General features: G+C 40.7%; 1 protein-coding gene across 1 annotated transcript; it reads left to right on the top strand.

The window, feature by feature from the left end:
• The first annotated feature begins 887 nt into the window (after positions 1-887).
• On the top strand, positions 888-26922 carry hdlbpb (high density lipoprotein binding protein b). Its single transcript, XM_008435424.3, has 28 exons — positions 888-1008; positions 4391-4470; positions 5474-5575; positions 6497-6648; positions 6724-6939; positions 9196-9402; positions 11178-11393; positions 12242-12448; positions 13432-13539; positions 14393-14497; positions 14854-14932; positions 15928-16067; positions 16146-16250; positions 16335-16448; positions 16531-16617; positions 16711-16842; positions 17081-17299; positions 17392-17613; positions 17863-18081; positions 19011-19152; positions 20222-20349; positions 20424-20528; positions 20627-20761; positions 21126-21269; positions 21349-21528; positions 21617-21733; positions 21976-22134; positions 22873-26922. Exons 3-28 carry the CDS (start codon positions 5500-5502, stop codon positions 22963-22965), a joined length of 3807 nt encoding a protein of 1268 aa, XP_008433646.2. The 5' UTR covers positions 888-1008; positions 4391-4470; positions 5474-5499; the 3' UTR covers positions 22966-26922.
• Positions 26923-27126: the final 204 nt, after the last annotated feature.

The following is a 27126-nucleotide window of genomic DNA, read 5'->3' on the forward strand; positions in this document are numbered from 1 at the left end:
TTAGCGATATTTATCTTTATCCAGCAAACTCACCATGCAGAAATGTCTTCCATTTCTAATATAGTCCTTTCAGTCATGTTTAGTGTAAGACATTTTATCAAGATTGCTTTTGGCAGTAAAAAAAAAAAAACTCTTATAATTTTATAAATGCTTGGATTTGAAATGTTGGTTCCTGAAGTCTTCCTAACATATTAAAATAAGGTAATCACAAAAACGTATTTCTTTACTTTGACCCAAAATTCATACACAATTTTGACTTCAGTCACAAGTTTACATCTAAATCTTTTATTTATTATTTTTTCATCAATGTGGTTATATTTGATATATCAAAATCTTAAAGGCTTTTATTAAATGGGGATTAAACATCTTCTCCAAATTAAGTATTTTGCCTAGCTATATATGTCACTTGTTTTGCATACTATTATTGAGCACAGGCTCACAAAAATAATAATGGAGGCAGGTATAATGTGATTCTAATAGTAATATAATACTGATAGTATTACTTATTTATAATATTTATTATTATTATCTTAAAGCACCCTCAATACCGATGGTATTATTATTAATTATTATAATTATAGTTCTTTTTATTATTTTCTTCTGTTTTTTCTCATGGTCCTGAATGCTCGCTGTTGGTTGTAGCCCTCCCTTGCACCATACGTTGAATGAGGAGTGCATCAAATAAAGAGGCAGTCATGAATGAGAAGTAGACCCGGTAAGTTTGGTAGACGTGAAATTCTGCAACAACTTACAGCTCCATCGCGTTGCTTAAAATATGGACATTATATCAATAATCCATATTTATGTCCTTTATCGCTGTAAAGAAATGCCCATCTATGTAAGTTCGTTGCACTTGCTGCGCATAGATACTGCGGCATTGGCTTTCTACTTAGCGACCGCAGTGCCCGCTCGTATCGCTCCGCAGGGAGAGGAAGTGCTCGTAGACCAATCACATCTGTGTTTACACCGTCACCTGTCAAACACCTCTGCTACATTTCTCTCTAAAAGGTAGGATTTCCTTGCTTATTTTTTTAGCCACTTTAAAAAAAAACAACTACACTGTAAGCGATATAAATAAGGTCTGAGTGTAGTTTTACGTGACTGATAAACCGACCCGTTTATTCAGGAGAAGGATGTGGGGATAGCGAGGTTGCGCCCCCAGAGCTAGCTAGCTGGAGCTGGTTATCTCTCCGCGCGAGGCTTGGTTTTTTTAGCCGATTATCGGAAAGCCCTTGTACCTAATCATCTCTCAGTGTGGTGCGTGTTGGCATAGCGGACCGATCGGTTTGATATTATAAATCCTCTGCCTGGGGTTTCCCGTGTTAGCAAAGGTTGTCTTAGCCGAGTGGCTAACAAGGACCAACCATGCAGATGTAGCGTCGAGGTGCGTCTCGCTGCTCAGTCGGGATTAATGGTTCTTATTCATCCGGAGGAAACTGATAGCACGCTGCCACTGACAGTCACTAACGAGCTAATGATAGCTGGGCTATGTTTGTCCCTTTACTTTGTTTTTCGGTCTTTCTGACAGCAAGTCATTAACCACAATCAATGAGGTTCTTCGTAATGTTCGACACAGACACTAGTAGAGGTCGAGCAATCGGGTTATTTTAATGCCCAGTACCGATCTATAGAAATCTACAGCCGAGGGCCAGTTTATCAAGCCTAATAATTTGTTTGTCTAACACCCACGTGCATTACAGGCTAATAGAAACACACATTACAATAGCGCTTTAAAATATAGTAATCTGTTGGGTTTTTTTTTTTTTAGCAATTTGGTACTATAGGTCCTCATGTCTGTGCTATAAATTATCAAAGAAAAGTAATAAATACATTTCCAACCATAAAGGTATCCTTATTTTCTTCTTGAAACTATAATTTTCTAAAGAATAGATAAAGTTGATGGTAAACTCACGGTGATTATTTTAAATGGCCACATGCACATGTTGACTCCTCTGGTAAAAGATAAAAATCTTTAACATAATTAACCTTTAATTACAGTTGCATGATGTCACACAGTTGGTAGTGTTGCATTACAGCATGAAGGTTTTGGGTTCAAATCCCCGTTAAGGTCTTTCTGCGTGAAGTCTGCGTGTTCTCCCTGTGCATGCATGGGTTCTTTCTGGGTACTACTGGGTTGGAGGGTCAGTCTTTTTTTTACCCTGACTAGAACTAGTTTCAAGGGTTTCATCCAGCTGCATCTCAGAGTTCATATAAAACACTGCAGGTACAGCAAAATATGAAAAGATGGTCATATCCATGTTGCTTTCAAATCAGTTTTAAGACTTGAAGTCTGGTGTTTTATTATCTTCCTGACAGTATTTCCAGCTGCCTTCATTAATCCTACTTAGAGTGCGCTGATCAAATTTATTTGGTTTTGGGATGGACTTTCTGTCCTGAAACTCCTTCCTGGTGCTGTTTGCTGCCTCTCAGAAGAGTCTCATTTAGTCGGCCTGTCAGATGAGACACAGTTCAGCATCTATCATGCAGAGTAGATACATGGAGAAACTTTATCTCTGCAAAGGAAGTTACCCAGGCTTGCTGGTTGGGGACAGGTCAGAGTGAAGCAGAGTCAGTGCCTTGTTGTTCCCTCTTGTGAGATTAGCCTTAATGCTTCTTGCTTTTCTTTAAAATTAGACATAAAAGTCAATGTTTTATTGATTCCTGACTACCTCTCAGAATAAACCTTTGCAGCAGGTTTTGTTTGTGCCAGTTCTGCAACTTTTCAACATTACTGTCTCAGTTTAAAACACAAATCTATATTTTAAGTTTTGGGCAGCTACATTTGATACTTTTTTGGTCTGTTGATTGTTTCTTTTATAAACTGCACATTAACTGTCTGTTCATGCAACTAGCCGAGATACAACTGAAAAAGCTGGAGATTTTCAATGCCTTGCAGAAGTAATCATACTTATTAAACTTTTCCACCTTAATCACCTTCCAACTCTATGCACTGATAATCTTTTGGAAAACATCCAAAGGCTGAAACTTCCATCAGTCCTTTATTGCATTTACCAGCAAGTTTCTGCTGAAAAAAAGCATCTTCAGCATGATTCTGCCACTGCCATGTTTCATAGAGGAATAATCCATGAAACATTTAGTTTTGCAAATAGTAAGACCAGAGCATCTTCGTCCATGTTTGCTGTTTCTCCTGCATGACTTCAGTCCAACATTGAAATACTTTTTATGGCTTTCCTCTGACAGCCTCTGAGTTGTGAACTGATATTCAGTGTGTCAACCGTTTCTCAAACCTGAGCTGCGGATCTCTGCAGCTCCTCCAGAGTCACCATGGGGCCTCTTGGCTGCTTCTCTGATTAATGCTCTGCTTGCAAAGCCTCAGTTTGGGCAGACGGCCATGTCTCGGTGGGTTTGCTGAAATGTGCAAATTCACAACAAATGTCATCTCAAGACACTTTACAAAAAATTGGACATAGTCAAGTTAAATTACATTCTATCCATAGATTAGATATAGGTGGTTTTTATTTAGGGTAATCAGAGTAACAGAGCCTTAATGGTGAGGAAGGAAGAAAAGAAGATTTCACTTCCAAAATTTCCTGAAGCATAATAGTCATTTGTGTTTAAGGCGATATGCATCAATAATGAGGGGACCTGAATTATTTTAATATTTAAAGCAATCTGATAAAATAACATAATATTCAGAAAAATAACAAAAACAAGTTCCAAAAAATATAGAAAGTGTAAGATTTTGTGTTACTTCTAATAGTAGTTGAGCAGACATGGATGGAAGATAAATAAGTTTTGCCTTTTGCAATAAACTTGGATAAACTATCTAAAATATTGTCCATTCTTGGTGTAAAATGTGTGTTTTTAAATAATTGCTAAGGGTTTTTTTTTTTTATGCAGACATACTTGTCATTGCACATTGATTGACAGTAAACAAGAAGTATCCAAATTATTTGTAAATCTGTTTCTCTTCCTCATCACAACCATGCCTTACGTCATGTTGGTTTATCACATAAAATCCCAATAAAACACACACAGGTGTGTGGTTACAGTGTGACCAAAAGTGGAAAAGTGAAACACAAGGTTCTGCATATGTAGAGGTCTGGAGGGTCATGCAGAAAAACTTAGAGTTGTTGCAGTGCAGTATTTTGCAGCATCCCCCTCCCCTGAAATTTCCTGGGCTTGTGTTAGTTTAAACCATGCAGGGGGGAGGAGGGAGATGAGGAGGAAGAGGAAGAAGAGGTAGGGGGAGTGTCAGAGTGGTTCTGAAGCAAGTAATGAAGGAAGGAGGAGAGTGAATCATATCCAGGCAGTGTAAGGTGCAGTGCAGTGTGGCTGTTTACAACAGCAGCCCGGCATTCATGCTGAAGCTCCATCTGATATACGGTGTTCACTTTCAGCCTCTTTGTTTTCCTCCCCGTTCGCCCAGGAGCTGAAACACACACTCACACTGAAGCGCCTTCGGTAGCCGCTAACTGGACGGACTCTCTGGCAATTGACCTTTTGCAGGTAAGCCCGCGTCAGCTTGGCTGTTTCAACTAGTACCGACACAGCAGCAGCTTTGCATGCACGTTTCTTAAAATGCATCTTTTACTTTAGGCTATGTGTTTCCTTATAGCCATGAAAACATTCCAGGTTGTATTTTTTTTCCAGAAAATACTAATAATAATATTTCAGAGAAATGCGTTCAGCTGGAACATTTATCCAATGTTGAGGAGTAATGAAGAGCCACTTTTGGGCTTCTCTTCAGTGACACAGTGAAATATTTGCATGTTTTTTCAATATGAGGACACATCATGTAGCATATGGTAAAAACTTTAGTGGGGGAAAAAAGCGTCCAGCTCAGCATTTTTAAAATGTATTTAGAAAACAGAAAAGCTGTATTAAATGTTTACTTTGACTTTGCAGAATTAAATGAATCTTAGAAGAGATTTCTTCTTAATATGGACTACCCCTTTAAAAATAAACAGTATCCTGGTGATGCCCACTAATATTTTTCAGTGCATTTGGTTGTCTTGGCTGGACAACCAATTACTATCTATGGAGCTGAAACACACACGCACGCACGCGCGCGCACACACACACACACACACCGGTCTGTCACATGCAGCCGGTCCAACCCTCCAGAGATCTGCAGATCTAAACTCCTCGAGGAAAACATCAGCGCAGGTAGTGATCATGCATCACAAGAATGTCAGCATCGCTTGTTTTTAGCCACCGATGCACCCTTTTGACTCGTGATAACCCGGTCCCCGAGGCGGCAGGCGAGTGTGTTTGTCGGAGGCTTGAAGAAGTGCTAATTGGAGAATCTCAGGTGGAGATGCAGCCACAGGGGCAGTAGTGGGGCGGGGTGCTGTTGAGGAGGGGGCTCTTCTGAGGTTTGGGTAGAGCGAGGACAGAATGAGTTAAGAGACAATTCTTCGTATTTAATCTTTTTTTTTTTTTTTTTTTTTGCAGATTGGTGTGAGTTTTTCATTCATACCCATTGAACTGAGTTTTGTGTTTGTTTCAGTGGAAAAGTGGAATAAGTCTTGAACCATGAGCTCAGTGGCTGTGTTGACCCCGGAGAGCTTTGCCGAGCATCGCAGTGGTCTCAAAGACCAGGAGATTACAGGTGACCTCCGCTAACTTTGACGCAGGGTTTGTTACGGTGCTTGAAATCCTTGAAAATGCTTGAATTTCAATCAGATGTTGAAATTCAAAGTGTTTGGTTGGATCAAACACTTTCAAGACCTTAATTTATGTATAAAGTCCTTGAAAGTGCTTGATATTCAAGCTGCACAGTTTTGTGATTAAGTGCAATCTAACATTTGATAAATTTGAAAAACTTAATTTACTGTTAAGACCAGATATTTTCATACATGTAATAAGAATTTTTTTTTTGTCTTGTCTGAAGTTAAATAAACTTTTCTTGTTTTACGTCAGTTAAAATTAACAAAATCATTATAGTTGCTAAATGCCAGAAAACTTAGAGAAAAAATTTGTAGAGATTTTTGTGTAGGTGATGTTTACCTTAAGATGATTTGTTTGGATTTGCAGTGACTGTATATTATTCCTAATGACTCAAAAAAACATATTGCTGTGTGTAATTGAAGTAAAAGTCTTATATTGTGTTAAACATATGTTGAAGTTATTTAAATTCCTGGATTTACTTGTTAAGTTAGTGTTTTGTTCTCAGATCAATCAGGTGTTTGGAGTGAGTGTGTGATTTCGAAACATAAAGTTTTGTTATTTTTTAGTTAACTTGTCCCTACTGTAGAATCTAGAATACTACCACAAAAATATCAATAACAATCATAAATTATTCCATTTAGTAGTTAACTGAAAACCGTCGTTTTTAGTTCATTTGTATTGTTTTATTTCTAAAAATTACATTGAAAGTGCTTGAATTTTACTGTGGGAAAAGTGTACAAACTCTTAGTATCTTTTAGTGGAGATTTCTCCTCTAATCTCCTGCTTAGTGTTTTATACTGTAGTTTTTTTTCCCCTCTGTGTCTCTTTGCTGAATGTTTTCATGTTGGCCTCACCGGGCCAGGTTGTGTCCCGGAGGATGAGGCCTACATTCCCACCTATCTGGAGGCCTTCCCTCCGCTGCCGGAGAAAGGCGCTCCGGGGGAAAAGTCGGGGGAGCCGACTTCGGCTTGGGGGAGCAAGATCCGCCCCATCAAGGCCTCAGTTATCACCCAGGTGAGGGTCTCTCCGAGGTGCACACATTCACGTTCAGATGAATCGCTGCTGTGATGAAACCCACTTTGTGTTCAGGTGTTTCATGTCCCTCTGGAGGAGCGGCGCTACAAGGACAACAGCCAGTTTGGGGAAGGAGAGGAGGCCAAGGTGTGCCTGGACATCATGCAGCGGACCGGAGCGCACATTGAGCTGTCCCTGGCTAAGGACCAGGGCCTGTCCATCATGGTTACTGGCAAACTGGATTCGGTTATGAAGGCTCGCAAGGAAATCGTAGCCCGTCTGCAGACACAGGTAAACGCGCAGCCGACTCTTGCAGTGTTTGGTTTTCTTTGTGAATTTAACTGTAGAGAAGCAAAATAAAAGCTAAATCCTTTTAGGTGTTCTAAGTAACTGTGGGTTGGGGCTCCTCTTAAGTATCTGTGTAATAAACAGGATGTCCACACATCCTTAAAAAGCCTTCAAACTTCTTAAATTCATTACAGAAATCTAAGTTGACCTGCAAGTCTTAAATGTTATTCTGGTAGAACTATTTAATCTAGTATATTCTGTGTAGTCAGGCAAAAGTTTATCACATGCAAACACCTTCATTGCACTCTGTGACTTGAGGCGGTTGAAGCTACCACTAATTAGCTACTATAAAAGTCTTGCTAGCTTGTCATCTAGCTTTTTTGTGTCTGTCACCGGTAAGTGTAAATTATCTCCAGTTTGCTTCCACCTCAGTTTTGTTGCCAACCTGTAGGGTTGCTTTACGCTGCTCCAACATGGGGTAACTCGGTGAGAAAACATACTTGTAGCTTTTCTAAAACTCATTTTCTAAAGATATTTCTGACTGTGACATAATTCAGCTTGTTAGAAACTTTCCTGCAAATAAATTTCTTCATTACGTCAAGAGAAAACCGACAGAAAAAGCTGGTCTGCTGCTTCATGAGCTTTAGAGCTTTGAACGTCATACAAAGTAACAATGAGTGTTTCAGCTGCTGTCTGTGAAGCTCATGCTCTGCACAGCAGACAGAGCAGGTCACATGCTGTCGTTCACCATCAACCTAATGCAAAAGGTGCAAAACCCCGTATCATTAAGAGGATGTGATGTTAAATACAACTTTGGAAGCCGTGCAGATTAAAATGAGCTTTAATTTCTTTTAGAAAATGCACAAAACTTGTGGGGACTGTTTGTTAGGGGTGCATCTGACTAAATCAGAGGTAAACCTAACAACAGATACTGGGAGTTGATTCCTAAGCTGTTACCTGAGATCGGATCAGTACATTTGTAGTTTTTGGTGTGAGGAAAAACCGAGGTCTTCTTTTCAATATGGCTTCAAATTATGACAAAACTTTGGCTGCTGGATGAAAAAGAGGACTGCAAGTGCTAGTAGGGTTTCAAAAACAGTGTTTTGCCAGGTGGAAGTCACAACTCTTGCTTCTATCACATTGTTTATTCTCTCAGTCTCATTATTTGTTGTTTTGTTGAGGTAGATAGTGTAGTTGAGCTGTGGGTTGAAAAGAGAAGGTAGACAATAGAAGACGAGACGACAAATGTTTGTGTCCTGTTTCATCCTGCGCCGCTTTATTCTCCCACATCAAATCAGTCGACTGCCTTCGACATTTTTTCTAAACGGTCCCTTTTGACACTACGAGCAGCTGCACCTTTAAAGGTCTCAGCATGTCCATGGTCTGTAAATGTTTCATTGTACAGTGTAAGGCGAAACACAACAGATAGACGCGACACCTGTTTATGCCTTTACTTGAACACAAAAAACTTTTTAAAGCGTTTTTGTTTTGGTTTAAACATCTTTGGATTTTTAATGTCCTGAACGCAGCAAAAATAGAGAAACTAAGGGAGGATATAAGCAAAGTGGAACACCTCCATAAAGGTTGAAGGAGGACGATGTCTTTTGTATTTGTTGTCTTTATTAATATTTTGTACGCTACTGATTTAAAACGGATTAACATTTGAATATTTAGTGTTGGATGTCTTCAGCCAGTCTTTACCTCTCCATCAATATGCTACCTTCTGATGTGGTTTAATCGTTAAACTCAGATTTCCTTGAACTCTTGTCACGGCAATCCACCCACGGTGATGCAAAAACAAGATTTCAGATGCTACTGAACTTAAACCTTGACAGGATCTCAGTCCTGCGATGCTCAGCGTTAGTAAGATGAGTTTAAACGGAGGTGGGAAGAACCAAAATTCCTGTCTCTGCAGGTCAAAAAAGGACAAAAAAGTGGAGTTGAAAATTGACCGTCAGCTCCCAGGCGGCTGTTTCAAGGCTTCAGCAGCAAACATGCTGATTTCCACTTCAGCTGCTGCATTGAAGTTCGTCCTTTTAGCTGAGCAGTGGTTATTGAGACAACATTGCAAGGAAACGTTTTGTCCTCTTCGCACACTCGTTTTCTCACATGTTCACTGATCTTTATGTTACATTTTATCCAAACTCTGACTCATTGTCAAGCATAACATTTTCCTCCTATCTGGTTACCTGCGGGGGGGTTTTTTCTGACACTGTGGCGCGTTGCTAATGCATCTCACTTCTCCTGCTGTTGCTGCAGGCGTCGGCTACGGTCGCCATTCCCAAGGAGCATCACCGCTTCGTCATCGGTAAGAACGGTGAGAAGCTGCAGGAGCTGGAGCTGAAGACCGCCACCAAGATCGCTATTCCACGACCCGACGACCCCAGCGCCAACATCCGCATCACCGGCACCAAGGAGGGCATCGAGAAGGCTCGCCACGAGATCCTCCTGATTTCAGCAGAGCAGGTCGGGCAGAGGGACGGTTGGATTCATAAAATCAGTTCTGGGTTACACTTGACTGGCAGAAGTTAAAGGTTTCAATGCAAACCAGCTTCTTTTTTGCACCAACGTGTTAGTTGATAAAATGAAGTTAAGCGATTTCTGCAGCTGCATTCTGCATCTAGGTCTGGAAAAATATGAATAGACACAATGAATAATCTAAAGATGTTGAACAAAAACTTCGGTCCATTTCAAGTCGATTCTTGAAATTAGATTTTTAAAATAATTTCATGAAAATTAAATCCAAGAAGATTCACTCAGGAAAACTTAGTTTCTGTAAAATACCGTCCACCTCTAGGGACTCGTCCACCAAGATCAGAACTATTTAATATTTCTTTTCGTTTGACTTTTTTTTTTATCTTTAAAAAAAAGCAAAACAAAAAAGCAACTAATTTTGCTATGTTTATAAAAAGCCCAACCAAGGACTGGGTTTGCAAATTAGCCTGTGGCTAGAAAACCTTAGTATAAAACAGTGGTTACTTTGTTTGTATCATGCAGCAGCTTTTACTCTGCTGTTCTTGGTGAAATAAACTTGAATTGAGTTGAATTTCAGGTTCGGCCAGATCCTGAAAACTATTTTCAGTTTCTTTTTAAGTCTATGAAATAAATCACAGCTAAGCACAAATCACTACTTTCCCAACCTTTGATTGCTCCACAGCTGAGAGAAAGACAAGTTGTTGCTATAGCAACAGTATTTTTGAGTAAAAAAATGTGTTAATGTGTAGCATGCAGCTAAGAGACAAACAGAATCTTAATTTAATTTGTACTTTCTTAAATTAATTATGAACCTTTAATTCTTCTTGTAGATATTCACAATAAAAGGAGTGAATGATTTACAAATCTAAGTGATCTGGTAGGAGATCCGAATAATTTTTTCAGTTTTATCCCTCAAATATTACAGCAGCATCACATTTATAGTTCCCCTTTTGAAGACGTATAATAGGTTTTAAGAATAATTCATCTTTTAGGGCAAGAGTGATTTTTTTTTGTGTGCGTTTTATTTTGTTTTTCTTTTTCTTTCACTACATTGTGGAAAGTCAAACTTGAATCCTGGTGCAGTCGTGTTTGTCACATTTCTGCTGTTTTATTTGTTTATAATTGCTCTGACTGCAAATACAGGCAGGTGCAGATGAATTGTAGTTTTCTTGTTGCCATTTCCTGCCTTTCTTCATACCATGTTCTCTTGTCTTTCCTATTTTACACATATTTACATGCCAGGAAACAGGAAGTCATGGATTAGTAGATAGAAGTCCCACGACACTCTCAGCAACTTTAAACTAGAGCATAAAATATGAAAGTACAGTTGCATTTACTTTATAAAACTTGATTAAATCATTTATTTCAGGTTGAGGAAAATGTTCTTTTTTTTTTTTGCTTTGATTTGTTAAAAAGTCAAATGCAACTAAAAATAGATGATTTGCATCTATTTTTAGAGTGACTGACAAAGAAAGAGAAAGCTCTGGGAGTTTTACTTTATTGCAGCCATTAGAAAATCGTTAGAAATATAAAGAAATATAAAGAACAGACACATAATTATTTGCTGTTAATTTGAAACCAGAAGTGCCCTGGAAAACAGAAATGTGTGCATTTGCAGCCGTGATTATTATTAAGGCTTATAAAACACCATGGGTTAGTATTTTAACTCAGCCGCGACTTAGTGAGGAAGTGTTTGACAGCTGTTCCCGTCTCGGGTTTCAGTATACGTAACTTCTTTTTCCATGTTGTTTTTCTTTGCTCTGCAGGACAAGCGCGCGGTGGAGCGCCTATCCCTGGAGAAAGCCTTCCACCCCTTCATCGCCGGCGCCCACAACAGGCTGGTGCAGGAACTGAGCCAGGAGACCGGCGCCCGCATCAGCATCCCGCCGCCGAGCCTGCCGAAGGACGAGATCGTCATCACCGGAGAGAAGGAGGCGGTCGCTCTGGCCGTCAACCGCATCCGAGCCATCTACGAAGACAAGGTGATGGAGAAACTACGTCTGTCCTTCTGTGAAAAACGTGCTACTCGTTTTTTTGTGCTCGTTTTGCCACACCTCCCCGGTGGAGAAGTGGCTAGATTAGAAGATGAGCGGTCCAGCATGGAGAGGAAGGGCTTGTACGTGTCCTGTAGATGAGTCCTTTTGATAAGTGGGACGGAGCGGATGCGGAGAGAAAATTAGATCTCAGCGCAGAACAACAGGATGAGAATGCTGAAGTCAATTAGGGCACAAATATGAGAGGTGAAAACAAACGCTGAACTCTTTCAGCTCCAGTTCTCCTCTGCTTCTGTTCCCCGTTCCTTTCTAAGGCTGAAACGATTAATCGAGATTAATCAGTTTTTGAAATAATCGTCAACTAATTTAGTAATTAATTAATTGCTCACTGGAGTACACAGACTCAAAAAAAGGCCATTTGTTGAAAGAACAACACAGTTTGACCAGATATTAAGCCAAAACTGTACAGATATTAAGCCAAAACTGTACAAAAAATAAATATATTTAGCATTTAAAATAAAAAAAATAAAACATTTGTCTCTAGACAAGTTTTACCCAGAATTCCTCAAGTGGCAGCCGGCTCACTTCCTGAAAAACAAATCTCCAAGCAAATCCTTTGATATTGCTTTTTAAATAATTTTAAAAAATTAACATTTGCTTATTTGTATGTTTTAATGTATAAGGGCTTAAATATTAGAAAAATCTTCAGAATTTGCCAATTATTTTTAAATGATTAATTGCCAGAATAATCGATTACTAATATAATCCTCAGTTGAAACCCTACCTCCCTTCCATTCAGCTCGTTGGTTCTAAACTTGTCGTTTTCCGACCCGCAGAAGAGGAAGACCACAACGATCTCGGTGGAGGTGAAGAAGTCCCAGCACAAGTACATCATCGGCCCAAAGGGAAACACTCTGCAGGAGATCCTGGAGGCCACCGGCGTGTCGGTGGAGATGCCTCCGCTGGACTCCGCCTCGGAGACCATCATCCTCAGAGGGGAGCCGGACAAACTGGGACCAGCCCTCACACAGGTTTACGCCAAGGTCAGAATCTTTTTGGACCGATTTCCAACACCAGTTATAACCAGGTATAACTTTTCTTGATGAAGTGTAATATACGACATATAATAAAGCATTCAAGATATGTATCTGTAGCCTTTCTGCCATAGGCGATGATTAACTGTTTATATTAGAATCAGAGGCGACGTCACACTGGGTGTGTAAGGTAGAAATCCCTGTTAAAAGGTTTTTACGTAGATTCTCTAGAATAGCATTGTTTTAATAATGCTAGCCATGCTAATGGTGATAATCCAGTTTATAAGGTGGTAAAGACTTTTTTGTCTTCATTTTAAACGATTAAAACAGTGTTTAACACGCCGCCACTTATATGAGTAATAAATGACCAACGAAGGTATTCAGGAAATAATAGAAAGTATTCTGAACGTTTTTATATTTCAGCTTGTAAACTGAAATTTAACTTGGCTGATATCAGCAAAGCTTTACAAAAACTCAAGATCTGCAAAAGAGAATCTCTCATGTTTGGTTGCTGCAAACTTTCTCTTCTGGGTGAGTCTGTATTAGAAACAAACAATGTGAAGTCATTAATGTGAGGGCCAGGAAAGAAACAACCTCAAAATAATTGTTGGTTTACAAGTAAACCATGAAACCTGGACCCTTAAATGTCCAAATTAACAATAAAATGGAGCTGTGGATTCTTAAAGGCTCATCTGGAAATCAGTTTCTGTACAGGACTCAATAAAATCTTGAACTGGCTCTGAATTAAAAAGAATCAACCATCTTTATCTGCATCTAACCTTTCAAAACTTGAGCACAGTAAACGTTTTTAAGACGTCTTTGCATGCTCGGATACATTTATCCTTCCACCTCTGGCTGTCAGTCCATGAAAGGTGTAGATTCCTGCACATATGCTTCCTTTATAAACTCTAATCTGTTGTTATAAGCTGCCACTGGCCGGCATGTGAAACAGGTTGCGTTAGGTGTTGGAGCTGTGCTTTATCTGCCTGCAGGCGAAGAGCGTGATGGTGGTGGAGGTCAGCGCTCCGGCTTGGCTCCATCGCTTCATCATCGGCAAGAAAGGGCAGAACATCGGACGGATCACGCAGCAGCTGCCGCGGGTAAGGAGGCGACATTAAGGCGTCTCTGATCAGAGACGAGCAAAGAGGACAGAAACTATTTATTATTGGTTGAATGGATTGTGTAGCACAGGTGGCGCTGTAGAGCAGGGGTCTTTAATCAGGTTGTTTAAGATGATAATTTTGGGTTTTTGAGGGTTTTTTTCCCCCCTCTCCAAATCATTCTTTGGGTTCCCATAGTTCACAGTGATGTCGGCCGCCATCTTGTTTACAGCCTCTACTTATTTGAACTTCGAATTCAGGTCATCACTATGGTGAACTATTATGACTAAGTTAAATAATTTTTTATTCCCGAGAATATAGTTACAATATTACCAGAATAAAAGAAAAAGTCATAATGTTAGGAGAATGAAGAAGTAATTTTGAGAACTAAATCTTTTAACGCATCGACATCAAATTATTATTATCAGTTCGTTTGCATAAAACAATCATACAAATGAACGCCTTTTTTAAGACCTTTGAAGGCCTTGTATTTTGAAGAACCACACGGCTGAACATGTTGGCTCATGATAGTTTAAGTATTTTTCTTATTAAAATTTTTTTTCTCTCATAATTTTCAGACGTTCTTCAGATAAAATTGCGTCTTTATTTTGCTCATAATTAAATAAATATCCTCTTAGCATTGTCCTAATTCTCTGTCGTACAACTCACAGGAGGGATGATTAAAATCAAACCCATTTTTTGAAAATATTGTAATTTCGTTTTTTAGAAAAGAAGCCAAGAAAATTTGTTACAAAAAAAATTGATTGAAATCGGAATCTTGCATGAAAAAAAAAATCAGATCTTATTTTTTAGCCACGTCGTCCGGCTCTAGGTTGTTTGTTTTCATGTTCAGGTTCACATCGAGTTCACAGACGGCGAGGAGCGAATCAGTCTGGAGGGTCCGACAGAGGAGGTGGAGCAGGCCCAGACCCAGATACAGGAGATCATCAAGGACCTGGTTAGTTTACACACACACACGCACACGAACGCACACACACAAGTATGGCCATGAGATTTTACAGCACATTAAAATATATAACAATGTATTTTTGTGTATGATTTGCAGTAAAGTTGGCACGAGATGTCCAACCCTCTGGGAAACGTTTAGCGCTTTTTAAATTTATTAATCTGCATTGATTCAAGTGCAATTTAAAATAAATTTCTGATCATACACAATCATATTTAATTCCATAATAGGATGTTTATTAGGAATTAGAGAAAAAGGATGTGTTACAGAAAAGGTGAATACTTTTTTTTTTCTATTACTCAAAAGGAGTAATAGAAATGTAATCTTCCTGTCCATGTTCTCTGCAGCTGGTGAGGATGGACTACACTGAAGTCAACATCGATCAGCGTTTCCACAGACACCTCATCGGGAAGAATGGAGCCAACAGTGAGTTTTATTTCTCCTGAAATTTGTCAAAAGCCTTTTAATCATTAGCTTACACCTAATGAAACGTAGACAAGGTCAATAAAAAGTGGTTTTTGATACAGAAATGTTGACCTTCTCTCCTTACTGTACAGTAAGTCCTGTGTCGGGGCTCCTTTTGCTAGAATTACCCACAATCAAGCATGGTCATTGTGGATGATGGTACTGTGGACAGGAAGAGTCTCCAGTAGCAGTCAGTGAACATGAACACGCCTCTGACTGAAAACTGTTTCTCTATGACAGTTTCCAGACTATGATTACATGCTAACGGTTAAATATCTGGGCTGACGGTATTTCATGCCATAAGACACTTATCAGGTTGATGGCAAGCACTGCTAATCCACCACATTTACTTTTGCTGCTCCTCCTTAAAACTCTGCCTGACTGTGTGGTTAGAAAACCAGGAAGAGAGACGATGGAGTCTTGGTTGTGACTTATGATCAATCAATTTACTGCTTTTTATTAAAATACATGTTTATATTAACAAAACTATTTCTTGAGAGCAAAGCAGAACTGCAGTTAAATCTCTTGTTTGTGCACAAACTTGCTGAATGAAGGCGGATCTGATGCTTGTGAGCATTTTTCTACCACACTTTTTCCTTCCGATTAACTTTCTGTTATTCCACGTGGAGGAAACACCATGAAGAAGTCATTGCTTGCTTAGCAAAGACCTTTTCTGTATGAAGTTCAATCACTTCCTTTCTTGGTTTGATGTCATATTGAACTTTTCTGAGAAAGATTATTACTTGCATAATCATGTAAATTTACAGAAATAATAGGTTAAAGTATACTGTTGTGTACTTTAATTAATATATCTATTATGAGTTACAATCTATACATTTTTCATGAAAATATTTAGAATATTAATGTTGGATTAATGTTGCTGCTCTCAGTCAGACCAACAGGAGGACAGATCAGATCCTTTTCTTTATTTTTTAATCACTCTCTCCTCCCTGCAGTCAATCGGATCAAGGAGCAGTACAAAGTGTCGGTGAGAATCCCGCAGGACTCCGAGAGGAGCAACCTGGTCCGGATCGAGGGAGACCCTAAAGGAGTGCAGATGGCGCGCAGAGAGCTCATCGAGATGGTTCAGCGAATGGTGAGAGCCGGCTGAAGGCTCAGGCTGCTTCGTTCAGTCATTTGAATGTGAACCAAAGAAGGATTTCTACACTTCCAGGAAAACGAGCGCACCAAAGACCTGATAGTAGAGCAGAAGTTTCATCGGACGATCATCGGCCAGAAGGGGGAGAAGATCAAGGAAGTCCGAGATAAGTTTCCTGAGGTGAGATTCTGGAAGACGATCTCGCCTTATGATTCTTTTCAACGGGATTTCCTTAACTTTGCTCTCACTTCATTTGAATTTTAGGTCATCATTACGTTTCCCGACCCGTCGCAGAAGAGCGACATCGTCCAGCTGAGAGGGCCGAAGAACGAGGTGGAGAAATGTGCAAAGTTTCTGCAGAAGATCATCGCAGACCTGGTGGGAGCCGCGCCACGGCGAGCCTCTGTCCGCTGAGCTCTTAGCCTCACAGAGACTTTCTGTCTTCTTCTGCTTCTTCCAGATCGAGAACAGCTTCTCGCTTTCCGTTCCCATCTTCAAACAGTTCCACAAAAACATCATCGGAAAGGGCGGCGCCAACATCAAAAAGGTGAGAGCAGACGGTCTGGGTGCAGATCTGGTTTGACACGCTAACGTCTCACACACACTCACGTAAACGACGGGGCGATGTTCATGTCTTCAGATCCGTGAGGAAACCAACACTAAGATCGACCTGCCGACGGAGAACAGCAACTCCGAGACCATCGTCATCACGGGGAAGAAGAACAACTGTGAGGCCGCCAGAGATCGGATCCTCGCCATCCAGAGAGACCTGGTGAGACGACAAACACAACTGGACCGTTTCTAAATGCAAAGCGCACATCCAGATTCAGAAATACTTTACTGATCCCAGCGAGAAATTAAATGTTGTTACTCATATTAATGCTTCAAAGAGTTATTGTTGGTAGTGATGGCTGTTGGCAATGAAGATCTCCTGTAGCGGTCTGTATTGCAGTGAGTTTGAAGAAGCCTCTGACTGAAGGCGCTCTGTTTTTTCTAAATGTTGTTCTCAGGCCAACATTAAGGAGACGGAAGTCGCCATCCCAGCCAAGCTGCACAACTCTCTGATTGGCTCCAAGGGCTGCCTGGTGCGCTCCATCATGGAGGACTGCGGAGGCGTCCACATCCACTTCCCCTCCGAGGGCTCCGGCTCAGACAAGGTCACCATCAGGGGCCCCGCCGGCGAGGTGGAGAAGGCCAAGAAACAGCTGCTGCAGCTGGCGGAGGAGAAGGTCGGTGGAAGCAAAACCAAGAGAGAGTAACGAAAGAAAAGGCCGGGACGAGTTAACCGCTCTTATTTTGTTTTCTCGCTCCCCCCGTCCAGCAAGTCAACAACTTCACCGTGGAGCTGCAGGCCAAACCCGAGTACCACAAGTTCCTGATCGGACGAGGCGGCGCCAACATCCGCCGTGTCAGGGACAGGACGGGGGCCCGCATCATCTTCCCGTCCCCGGACGACACGGAGCAGGAGCTGATCACCATCGTGGGGAAGGAGGAAGCTGTTCGCCAGGCCCAGAAAGAGCTGGAAATCCTGGTCAAAAACCTGGTAAGTGTTTAACATTTTCTCCTTTTACGACGACGTATTGCTTCTGTTTTGCCATATTGGAGCTCTTTAATCAGTTGAACTGTAAATAATCACACTATCTTATAATTTAACATTTGCAATGTGAAGTTTTAGTAAGATTTGCTGCTACGTTCTCTTGTATCGGCGCAAAACCACATTTTGTCTGCGCGTAAACTCCTGAGAGCCTCTTTTCTTTGCCTCAGTTCTCCTCTTCTGTTGTCGACTTCCCAGGACGACGTGGTGGAGGACTGCATGGAGGTGGACGTTCGCCACCATCGCCACTTCGTGTGTCGCAGAGGCCAAGTCCTGCGGGAGCTGGCGGAGGAATACGGCGGCGTGGCCGTGAGCTTCCCTCGCACCGGCTCCAGCAGCCAGAGGGTCACTCTGAAGGGGGCGAAGGACTGCGTGGAGGCAGCGAAGAAACGCATCCAGGAGATCATCGAGGACCTGGTGGGTCGCAGAGAAGAGATGTTTGCTTCTTTTTCTAGTCGCAATAAGAAATTAATCAATTAATTGCGTAACAATTCAAAATCAGCTGGATACTTTCAATTCTGATTGTTAGTATTTTTTGAAAGGCAGTTTTGTTCACAGAGACTTCGTAATCCTTTAGTAGCATGGCTGTGGTAGTAATGCATGGTTTTTACTTCCGTTTTGTTTATTGTTTTTGGTCGTTGTGCTTTTTATTTTGGATATTTAAAATATCTTCTAGTTCCAGTGTTAAGTGTAATTTAAAAAAATTAAAGCTCATTGATCTTTGAGAGGCTGATCTTGGATTATTATGCCGTTATCAATATGTGAAAATGGTTTCAGAATAACAATACTGTCATTTTTCGCAATAAAATGTATCATCATAACAGGCTTAATGGGAAGAATCGTAAAGAATAAGCCAGGGTTCTGCAACCTGTGGTTTGGGACTGGTTCTGTGGACTTTTAATAACTTTTGGTTAAAAATGGTGAAGAGCCAGCTAATGTTTTACATATTGATAAACCAATAAATGCAGGTTTAAGTTTAGTTTTTCAGCTTCTTATGTGATGTTTTTTCCACAGATATCAACATCAAATAAGAGAAAATGTATCCAACCACGTTTTGCTAGTTTTATGCTTCGATAGCTGTGCATTATAAATAAATCAATACATAACTTAAAAATTACAACAAACAAAAAATAAAGTTTTGTAACTTTTGCAGCTCTTAATGGGTTTTATCTGTTTGGATTGTATCACTTGCAGACCGCAGGAATAATCCATCAGCAGATTCATGGCTTCATGTATCTGTGGCTCTTTTCTTGTCTTTTTTTTTTTTAGTTTGAGCTTCACAAACAGAAGGAATTGGCTCTATAAATAGCTTATTTTGTTCTCTCTCTTGTCTCTTGTTGCCGCAGGAGTCGCAGGTGAGTGTGGAGGTGGCCATCCCTCAGCGGCACCACCGCGCCATCATGGGGCCCAAAGGTAGCCGCATCCAGCACATCACCAGGGAGCACGAGGTCCAAATCAAGTTCCCCGAGAGAGACGACAGCGCTTCAGGTTACAAACACAACCTCTCTGCCTTCTGTTAAAGCTTTATGGGCCATGCAAAACATGTACGTTGCGTCTTTTGCACTAAATCGTCTCTGTACTAGAAAAACATTTAGCTAAAACAGGTTTTTGTTAAATATGAAAACTGTAGAGGAAGAGTGAAAACTTTTGAGTCAATGCAAAAATCCCACCCAGAGGGTTTTTAGAAATTATTGCGGAACATTGTTTACAAAGCTAAACTGTAGTGTCACAACAGTTTATAAGCTTAATTGAGGTAAAAAGATAAAGCTAGCTTTGTTAGCCTATAGTCCTAACTAGAGGAATCGGGATTGGAAAGGTTAAATTGGGAACCCTCACTGCTAGTGGGCTGTTGTTTTCTTCTGAAGGCTGAGCACAATGCGAGCAAGAACTTGAAGGGGAACCTTATGAAGTCTGTTATTGATGTGAAAAAGCAGAAGAAATAAACAGAAGTAGCAAGAGCATATGGCTACATTTTAAACTATTAATAGCCTTTTGTACGTGGAAGAATTAAGCTGTGAAAGAGCGCAAAGTTTTTAGCAGAGTTTTTCAGAAATTAGAGCTTTTTTAGGGCTTCCTGTCACTTTAAATCTAAATATGCTGCTGGCCACGGCCCCCCGAACTCAACATTTACACTCGCACATGAAAAAGATGCAAACAGATGTGCAATCATGCAACTGTACATCTTTGAAAAGCATAAGTAGAACCTCCTGCACAACCAACAAGAATGCAACAAGTTGTTTCTGACAGAAATGAAACACCCGTCTTTTCCAGTAGCATATAGTGGTAAAACCAGCTGACCAAACAGTCTGGTCAGCTGGTTTTGCTAGGTAACAGCGAAGTGTCACTCAACAGTTGGGAGGTTTTGGAAACGGCTTGTTTTCCAGACACCAAAAAACACTAACCTATTGCTAATGAAACACTTGGACTGTTTTGAGAAGCAGTTGAAACCAAAGTGGAAGTATAAAAATGTACTAAATGATAATTTTGCATAATTCTTTTTTTTCTTTCTTTCCATCTTTAATTTCTCTTAAAAAATGGCTTCCTGTGCCAAACTCAGGTCAGGACACGTCGCCGCAGGAGAACGGCGACGTCAGCCCGGAGGCGGACTTCGTCCCTCGCAAGTGTGACATCATCACAATCTCTGGGCGGGTGGAGAAGTGTGAGCTGGCCAGGGCGGCCCTGCTGGTGAGCACGGCTTCAGCTCAGCTGGACTGTCTCGCCCCCGGCGTGCCTAAATGTTTCATCTCGTCTTTCTGCAGGCACTGGTTCCCATAACGGAGGACGTCGAAGTGTCTTACGATCTGCACCGCTACATCATCGGCCAGAAGGGCAGCGGAATCAGGAAGCTGATGGAGGAATACGAGGTGGGAAGAGTCGTAGACTGTTTTTGGATCAGAGGTCAGGTTTTACAACAGGCCTGTGGGTGAGTGAGTGAGTGCGATGTGTTGCTTCGGGTGTGCAGGTGAACATCTGGGTGCCGCAGCCTGAGAAGCAGCTGGATGTGATCAAGGTGACGGGTCTGGCAGCCAACGTGGAGCGAGCCAAGCTGGGCCTCCTGGAGCGGGTCAAAGAGCTGCAAGCCGAGCAGGAGGACCGGGTACGAAACCCAGAGCTGCATACGCATCAACAGCTCATCATTATTATCTGTTATCGAGATAAAAGGGCAGTTTAGTTGAGATATTTTCTTTTTTTCTTTATAAGGGAAAGATTGAAAATCAAATTTGGTGTAAAATATCTGAGATTTTATTTTGAAGCTTCATCGCCCAGCCCTAGCTTTGGCTTAATTACTGCTTTGACAGTTGCTCTTCCAGAAGATTGCATGTTTTTGCTTAATTAATGATTAATTAATTAATTACTAAATTGGTTAGCGGTTATTTCATTAATCACGATTACGATTAATCCGATTAATCGTTTCAGCCCGATGGCTTGATTTTTTTTTCTTACCCTCCATCTCATCTCAGGCTCTGCGCAGTTTCAAGGTCACCATGTCCGTAGATCCAAAGTTTCATCCCAAGATCATCGGCCGGAAGGGCGCGGTCATCTCCCAGATCAGGAAGGACCACGACGTCAGCATCCAGTTCCCCGACAAAGGAGACGAGCAGCAGGTGTGTGCGGCCTTCACAAACCGAGCGCGCGCCGTTGCGTCTCTCTGCCTCACCTGAGCTTTCCTCGCCGTTCTCCTAGGATCTGATCGTCATCTGCGGCTACGAGCGGAACGTGGAGGAGGCCCGGCAGGCCATCCAGCAGCTGGTGTCCGAGCTGCAGGAGATGGTGAGCCAGGACGTCCACTTGGACCCGAGGACTCACGCCCGCATCATCGGCGCCCGGGGCAAAGCCATCCGCAAGCTGATGGAGGAGTTCAAGGTGAGGGGCAGACGACGAGGCGCGGGCGGGAGGAGGAAGTGTTGACCTGATCAGACGGACCTGGTCAGACTGAGCTGTGGTTTTCCAGGTGGACATCCGGTTCCCGCAGCCCGGCTCCGACGAGCCCGACAAGGTGACGGTCACGGGGCTTCCCGACACGGTGGACGCAGCCATAGATCACCTGCTCAACCTGGAGGAGGATTACGTGAGTTTGCAGCCGCTGCATTTCCATTGACCGTATAAATGCGCAACTTGACTCTTCAAAGATGAATGGAAACAGGCCAATATGTTTGATTTTTCAATAAGAAGTTTTGGTGTTAAGATCTTTTTTTTCCCCCATATGATAAGCAATTATTTTGCAAAAATCTAATGGAAACACTTTTCTGATGACACGAGTCACATGGTGGGTCCTTTGGCTGATTAACTTTGTCTCGTTTTGCCTCTCAGCTCCTCAGCGTGACGGAGACGGAGACCTTGGCGGCGTACATGAAGCCTCCGTCTCGCTACGGAGGGGGAGGCGGAGCAGGAGGGCTGGATGACAGCAGTGGGGGTCCGGCTAAAGGCTTCGTGGTGCGGGACGCCCCGTGGAACGCAGCAGGGAACAAGGTGGGCTTCCCCAGAGACAAACTTAAAAAAAAAAAAAAGGAAAATATACGGGCAGGATGAACTTCTTCCACATTTTTATGTCACAACAAACTTCAGGGTATTTTTACAGAGAGTTCATGTGACAAACCAACACAAAGTGACGCATGGATGAATAGAAGGATACATGGTTTTATTCTTATTTGTGAAAAATGTTGTGAAATATGTAAATATTGCCTTCAGAAGTCACAACTGCAGACATACATGAGCATCGACCAAAATTAGGAGTTGAAACGGTCTCAATCTGCAAACACAAGAAAGATAACTTATCAGTTTTTATAAAAATAAATGTATAAAAATGAAGTTAAATAACAATTTCAGTTTTAGTGCACAGATGAACTTGATGTAACAGAAAAACAGCAAGTAATTAATTATCTACTCAGTGACAAAAAAAACTTTACTCTCTACGTTATTTGTACCTGTTCATGGTGGAAAAGCTCTTCTAATATTGCATGAAAACACAAATGCATAAAATGTATTTCTATTAGCTTTTACCAAGCCAGCTTTTTGTCCCTTAAGAGCCGCGGTAGAGCGCTTAAGGAGCCCAACTGGAGCCCTGATGTTCAGACATCTGAAGCTGTGAAGTGGAAACGAATGTTTAACTTTGTTTCATAATTACGTGGTTTGGTCAAAAATGCACTATGACCCGTGAGAGTGCAGAAAAAGTTTGTAGAGGTGAAACTTTGTGTGTTTGTGTTCCAGGCTCCCGACATGAGCAGCGCTGAGGATTTCCCCACGTTCGGCACGGGCGTGGCCCCGAAGCAAACGTCCGCCTGGGGCCCCAAGAAGTTCTGAAGGAAAACGACGACTAAACTTGTGTACAGCGAAGTACGAGACAAAACTAATTTCAAGTCAACTTGCTGCTCGCCTTCCCCCCTTTTACTCCTCATCTCTCTAGTGTCCCTCTGCTCCCGCCGGTCTCCCACAACCAGCCACAGTGAATTCTGGGAGATTGAGTCTTATCCGTCTCTCTTCATGTAGTTCATTCCACTCTTCCTTCCTCGAAGACGGGAAGGGGCAAAATGCTCTCGTCATAATTTTGCTGCCCCGCTCTGCTTCTCCCTGAAACGTTTCACAGACTGTTGTCTTCTTCTTCTCCCCCCCCACCCCCCCGAGACTGCCAAACGCCCGCCGACCCCCCACTAAAGTCCCTTCGCTGCAGTCCAGCGCAGACAGGAAGTACCCTCACGCTTCCTGAGCAGGACCTTTTTCAGGAAGTGGAGCGGTTTGTCCTGTTGCAACAGCTAAATCTTGGGACTTTTCCGTCTGAAAAATGAAGTAAATGGGAGTCAGTTTTTTTAGCGTGAAAACAGTTTTTAACTAAAAACAATGTTTTATGGGATTTTTTTCCCCTACGGTTTCTCATTTGCTCACCTGTGCGGTGCAGCAGGTGAGGCGTTGAGGTCCGCGCTCGTTCTGGTGATCGGATTTTATCGTCAGAAATCAACAATCACAAATTGGAGTTTGGTGAAGTCCGTGTGGCTCTCATTAATTAAAAAGAAAAAAGAAGTGACAAAATGTTAGATGTGTTTTTGATCAATTCGCTCTGGAGTGTTGGAAAAGAAATATCGCCCCCTAGAGTCACTCTTTGATGGTTGCAGCCTGTCTTTTTTGCTTTCTGTTTGCCCATGATTTTATTTTTTTTATCATATTAAATATGAAAACAGACATACATTTCTGTTCTAACCACAGAAACAAACAAACAAAAAACAGGTAAAATATTTACCAAAGAACATTTTGTTTTTGTTTTGTCAGAATATTTTAAACTCGGATGTTTGGTTTCTCCTAGTTTCTGGTGATTATTTCAAATACAAAAACAAAATTAAGCCATTCTTAAATTTCTACTCATCTCATGTTGCCACATAAAAGAAAATAAGAACTTATTATTTATAAAAATAAAGCTGTATTTTTGTGGTCAAAAGTGGTTAGGCAGAAATGTTAACCCGGTCTGATTTTCTCACATAAAAAACAAACAAACAAAAAATATCCCACTTTAAAAACATTCAGTGTGAGAATATGAAAAACTGTATTTCATTTCCTTCTTAACCACTGATTGTTTTTTTTTTTTTACTATTTTAAATATGAAAACTTAAGAAGTTTCAACAGATATTTTCTAAAAAGAAAAGCTATTTTTTCTTTTTTGTAGCTATAAAATTATTACAAAGAGTAATTAAATATAATTTTAAAAGCTCTGATCTTAAAATGCTTTAAATGATTTAATCCTAACCTGAAAAATCTGCCATTAAATGAGAAAACAGACAAATTTTTGTCACTATTTCCTGTTTAATTTTGCTTGTTTTTGTTTTAAGTAGGGAAAGAAATTCAAAACCAGAACCTCTCTGTTCATCTGTTGTTTTTCTCTTTTTGTTTTGTTGTTTTTTTTTTTTACAAAATTAAACAAACTATTTGAACAAACTGTTAGGATTTGTTCAAATACAGTTTTATATATATGGATGAGGAGAAACTAATTTTAGAAAACATTAAATCAGTGGCAAACAGAAACAAAATTTTTTTTTACTGATTATTGCATATAATTCTTTCGGGTTTTATCGCAAAATTAGGGAAAGAAAATTACTCCAGGTTTTAAATTCTCCTTTTAGAAAAATGTAGTGAAATAACAGAAGTCTTTGTGTTTGCTGAATTCTGACATGAGCATCCGGCCACCAGATGGCGCTGTTAGCTCCGTGTGTTTGGGAGGTTTTACACCCAGTCCTGTTGTGTTGATCCTGTTTCATTTCTCTGTATTTATTTTCATCTAGGACTAAAAACCGCTGCTGTTCTCCTTTGTTTTCGAACTGTATTGACTCAAAGTCCTGTAAAACAAAGGCTGTTTTGTTTATTTATTTGAAAAAAGGAGCCATTTTATTTGAACTACTGTGATCATCTGTTTTTTTTATATCTATATATCTATATATAGATATAAAAAAGGAGAAAAAAAAAAAGCACTCACTGTAGCTTGCAACCTCACGTCTGAGAGCGGATCTTGTGCGTCAGGGTTCGGGAACATGTTACCAGTTGTTGTGTCCAAGTGTACAAAGATCTTTTCGCTATTTTTTTAAAACTGTGTGGACTTTTTCTTTTTGTTGGTTTCTGGGATATCTGAAGGACTGTATGTTTGTTTGTTTGTATGAGTGGAAGTTAAGGTGTACAGTTGAATGAAGCTGAACCAAACATTTAACTTTTCTTTTTGTTTATGTTGGGAACTGTCCTCAAAGCTTATTTAAAAGGTTTTAACCCTCAGCTTTTCATTCAAACTTGCTGCATAGCTCTGATTTTACCCCCCAAATCGGGGGAAAAACTCTTTTTTTGTTTGTTTTATCCTATGAGCTTGATGATCATTTTTAACAAAACGATTTAAATTTCCCCTCTCCCTTTTCTGGTTTAGAAATGTTACACGTGTCCTGTTGACCAAATAACGTTTGAATAAGTTTATCTAAAGCTGCTTTCTGACTGGAAGATTTAAAGGAAAACCTGAACGATTTGGAGTCTGTGAGAATTAGATGGGAGGATCAATCAAAGGAGCGGGGGCTAGCCTGGTGAGCTAAAGCTGCTGCATCCAAGTTCAGGTTTTATAAAATGTGAAGAAAAGTGCATTCGATGAAGCACTATTACACATATAAGACACATGTGTCATGTGTAGTGCATGTATATTGGGATGTAAGGTCTGAAAATTTCATTTTCTGATTCTTTCATCTTGGGCTGAAAGTTGGAAACTTTACACTCCAACATGCAGTCAAACAATAATTAGCTGAATTACTTATAAAATAAGGCCAGGTTCCCTCGCCTGTGAGTCAGTTCAACCGTTCAGCATGCCGATGTGAGTCAGTCTTCATCAGGGCTGACGGAGCGTCTGCTTGGTGTAGCATGAGGTTAATTGAGGTCATTATTGGGAAGTTGCTACAACTGTACCAATCTGCCCATCTGGAGTTTATGTGCAGTAAGTAGGACGTCTCTAAGTTGTGACTCATGTCTGGGGGAAGAAAACAAAAACCTAACAGCAGGGCTTTTAATAATTTTCGCCAAATGAGAACATATTCCTGGACTCTATTTCGTGTTTATACAAGTGCTGCTTTATTCCTTCCTTTCATAATGATGTATTGTCTTCCTTGTCCCCAACATATCTTTAGCCTTTTTCTTTTTTTTGTTTTTAGCATTAGTAACTTCTTCCCTCCCTCATGTTTTCCATCTTTGTTTTATTTCCCACCTTATAGCCCTACTCTCTCTTCCCTCTGTCCTCCTCTTTACTCCTTTTTCCTTTTTTGCATATTTCTCATTTAACGCCTGCCACAGTCATACTAATTTTCAATATTTCATATTTTATGATACAAATTAAGGACTGAACTCCAGAAAAGTGAAGTCAGGAAAACGCAGTTTTTCTTCCTCTCCAGCTACCTGGAGATCACATGGTAAACGCAGCAGGTTTAGATGCTTAGAAAGGAAATTAACATAAAGCTACCGAAACAAAGGCGGACAGGAAGTACTGCTAACTGCTGAGTCACAGTTTGTAAAACGAAGCTGTTGTGCTGCGATAAGATTTGTTGACGATTGGAGTAAATCTCTTTTGTTAAGTTAACGTGCAGATGGATCTTCTCATCCAGTTCGAACGTCTCTAATTTGTTTCCCCACAACCTAAATCGGTGGGAAAGAGAGGTCAGAATAAACAGCTCTGTTAGGAAACGCCGAAACTCAGGGTCCAATTTAAGAAAAAATAAAAAAATAAATCCACGCTGGAGCAAAAAAAAAAAAAACAAACATGACTCCATTATGTTAGAGCCCTCTATGCAACCCAGCAAGACAAACGAGCAGATGATTTGTCAGTGCAAACAGTCGTGTGTCAGTAGCTTAAATGTCGTCCAGGTCTGCTTCTTTTTTTATTTAATTTAAATTTATGTAGGTCTGTATGTCAGATAGGACAGAGCTGCCACTACTTCTGTAAAAAAAAAAAGAAAAAAAAAA

The sequence above is a fragment of the Poecilia reticulata genome, chromosome 18, assembly GCF_904066995.2.
Source record: "Poecilia reticulata chromosome 18, P_reticulata-male-v2, whole genome shotgun sequence".
Classification (NCBI taxonomy): domain Eukaryota; kingdom Metazoa; phylum Chordata; class Actinopteri; order Cyprinodontiformes; family Poeciliidae; genus Poecilia; species Poecilia reticulata.